Source organism: Chenopodium quinoa, unplaced genomic scaffold (genome assembly GCF_001683475.1).
Source record: "Chenopodium quinoa cultivar QQ74 unplaced genomic scaffold, ASM168347v1, whole genome shotgun sequence".
In the NCBI taxonomy this organism is placed as follows: domain Eukaryota; kingdom Viridiplantae; phylum Streptophyta; class Magnoliopsida; order Caryophyllales; family Amaranthaceae; genus Chenopodium; species Chenopodium quinoa.
This window is the reverse complement of record NW_018743433.1, coordinates 631,990-634,373: the sequence shown is the minus strand read 5'-3', so window position 1 is coordinate 634,373 and position 2,384 is coordinate 631,990. Positions and strand designations below refer to the sequence as shown.

Sequence of the window (2,384 nt, the reverse complement as noted above, 5' to 3'; positions counted from 1 at the left end):
TCTTTTTCAGTTTTAAACACATTCGTGGAGTTCTCTGCCTGAGGTGACTTCAAGCCAATTTTTCACATACCAAGCTTCATATTCTAAGGTACCGTGTGTACCCTTTGTAATTCTTTTCCCTTTATTTTTCGGCTGTGCATATAGAGTTAGGATATGGACTCCACCAATATAAACACGGCACAGCCTACGATAGTGGTTAGCCGGTCACCAGGGACGGCTGAGTCTAGGACTGCAACTGCCGTCTGGGGGTGCTTGGGACAACCTTCACCTACTTCGAATCCGATCGTTTCTGTTCATGTGCAGGACAGAATGGCCCGGACTAGATGGACGGAAGTAGATCCTGATTACAAGTCCGATGATGTAGTCGTTGATCCGGCTGTCCCTTTAAATGAAGAGCAGACGGCGGAACCGTCTGAGAGAGTTCCAAATGAGGATACTCCTCAAGATTCTCCGGGTGTACCCAGCACACCGGGTGATAGCATTTTGGGTAGTTCTGGCTCTAATGTCGAAGAATCCAGTGAGGGATCCGGTGAGGGATCGGATGATGAAGAGTCCGGCTCTGATGAAGAGTCTTCTGAAAAGGCTGCCCCTATTGACGAGGAGGCCTATAAATGGCCGGCTAAGGGGGATCCAACCGATATGACTATGTCCGCCACGGGTGTGATCACTTTAAACGCCACACTCCCTGCTTTCTTAAAGAAGAAGCCGGTTGGGGAGAAATGGGAAGTGGTTGTCACGCCTGTAAAGGCAAGCGTCGTTTGGACCGACGACGTGGACAATGCCGACAACTACTTCGGCTGCTACGAGGCGGCATTCACAGCCGGCCTCCGGTTCCCCCTCCATCACTGCATAAAAGCCATACTAAAGGGGTATGACTTGGGTGTATGGAAGTTGACCCCCAATTCATGGGTCAACATTCTTGGATATATTGCCGCCTGCGAGTTGCAGGATGTTAGGCCAAGCTGGGAAGCTTTTGCGCACATGCACTATCTCAGCAGAGCGCCGGATGGGTGGAATGCGTGGTATACTTTAACTACGCTCCCGGAATATATAATGACTTTGGACAAGCCGTCCAAATGGAGTAACTGGGAAGAGAAAATTTTATGTCCTCTCTTCTCCATCCCTCCAACTTAACCACCGGCAGCGTAGATACAATAAGCACTCGGCTTTGCTGGGTAGGAAATGTGCTCTCCCAAAAGTGTCGGCTGAGGCTTGGGACCAGATAATGGAAAAAGGCCTCTTTCTTAAGACAACAGCCCGACTAGATGATGGGAGTGAAATTATAGTCCCCCAATTCTGGGTTCCCCATCTGGATTGGTTTAAGGACGAGTGCTTCTTGTCTCTTTGTGACCTTAGCACTATGTTTACTAAGGGTAGGTTGCCGCATGACCGAATATTTACCGGATGCATATGTTTATTAGATTTTTAACCCTGTATTTTTCCCCTTTGCAGAAGTAGCTAAAGGAATGGTGCCTCCGAAGAAAACACCTGCTACATCTGCCCTTCTTCTAAGGAAGAAGCAGATTGAAGAAAAGAAGGTGGCACTGGCCGCCAAGAATGCCGGGGTAGTCTGCCTTTCCTTAGCCATTTTTCTTTGAATTATTATTCTTTCCTTGCCAGATGTATTATACTTATTAAATGATTTTTAAATGGATGTATTATACTTGACTGATTTCAGGCTGGGAGCCAAGTCATTCCTCGCTCTTTAGCGAGTATGCACAAAAGACCGGCTGGAAACATACCTCAGTCGGCTTCTAAGGCACCAAAAGTGGCTACTCCGGCTGCTTCTAGTTCGAGGAAAACGCCTGACAAGGATAGGCCTACTACAGCAAGGAAGAGCCTGCAATCCATTCCCCACTTCGAAATGGCGGTGGAAGAAATAAGACAGGCTGTTCGTACCTAGACGGGTACGGACTCAAATGCGGCTGGGGGGGGGGGGCTTTGACCCCACAGTTCGAAAAAGGTAAAACCTTTGCCTTTGATCCCCTCTGGCCGCTTGGGCATATGAGAGTCAAAACCCAAGCAAGCAAATCCGGGGATTCTTTCGGATGCCGCCTGAGTATGGGCGGAGCGTATGCCAAGCATCTTACAGCTGATTCTATGATTGCAGATATCTCCTCTAGCCGTCCCAATTATCAACAATATGCTAAAAGGATGGTCCGGGCACTTACCTGGTCTGAAAAAGAGGTTATGCCAGCTGTGCACACGGTCAATCTTGACCGAATCACTTCTCTCCTTGCTGAGGTAATTAAACCGGATGACCTATGCTTGAGCAATGATCTTTATTTATCGGATGCAAATGTTTTGTCATGACTTTCCTAACACTCTTCTCGGCTGATATCACAGGTGATGCTGAGAGTGGATGGGCTTAATGTCCCCTTGCA

At 48.1% G+C, this 2,384-nt stretch overlaps 1 protein-coding gene across 1 annotated transcript; it reads left to right on the top strand.

The window, feature by feature from the left end:
* The first annotated feature begins 309 nt into the window (after positions 1–309).
* Positions 310–1,903, top strand: LOC110739085 (brain acid soluble protein 1-like). The gene is made up of 3 exons (XM_021919537.1): positions 310–658; positions 1,453–1,565; positions 1,679–1,903. The coding sequence occupies exons 1-3, from the start codon at positions 310–312 to the stop codon at positions 1,901–1,903; spliced, it is 687 nt and encodes a 228-aa protein (XP_021775229.1).
* Positions 1,904–2,384: the final 481 nt, after the last annotated feature.

Excerpts from the sequence above, each read along its gene's own strand:
- LOC110739085 (XM_021919537.1), top strand. The coding sequence starts at position 310 with ATGGCCCGGACTAGATGGACGGAAGTAGATCCTGATTACAAGTCCGAT. Across the intron at positions 659-1,452 it reads TATGACTATGTCCGCCACGG|AAGTAGCTAAAGGAATGGTG; the intron begins GTGTGATCACTT and ends TCCCCTTTGCAG. Across the intron at positions 1,566-1,678 it reads TGGCCGCCAAGAATGCCGGG|GCTGGGAGCCAAGTCATTCC; the intron begins GTAGTCTGCCTT and ends GACTGATTTCAG.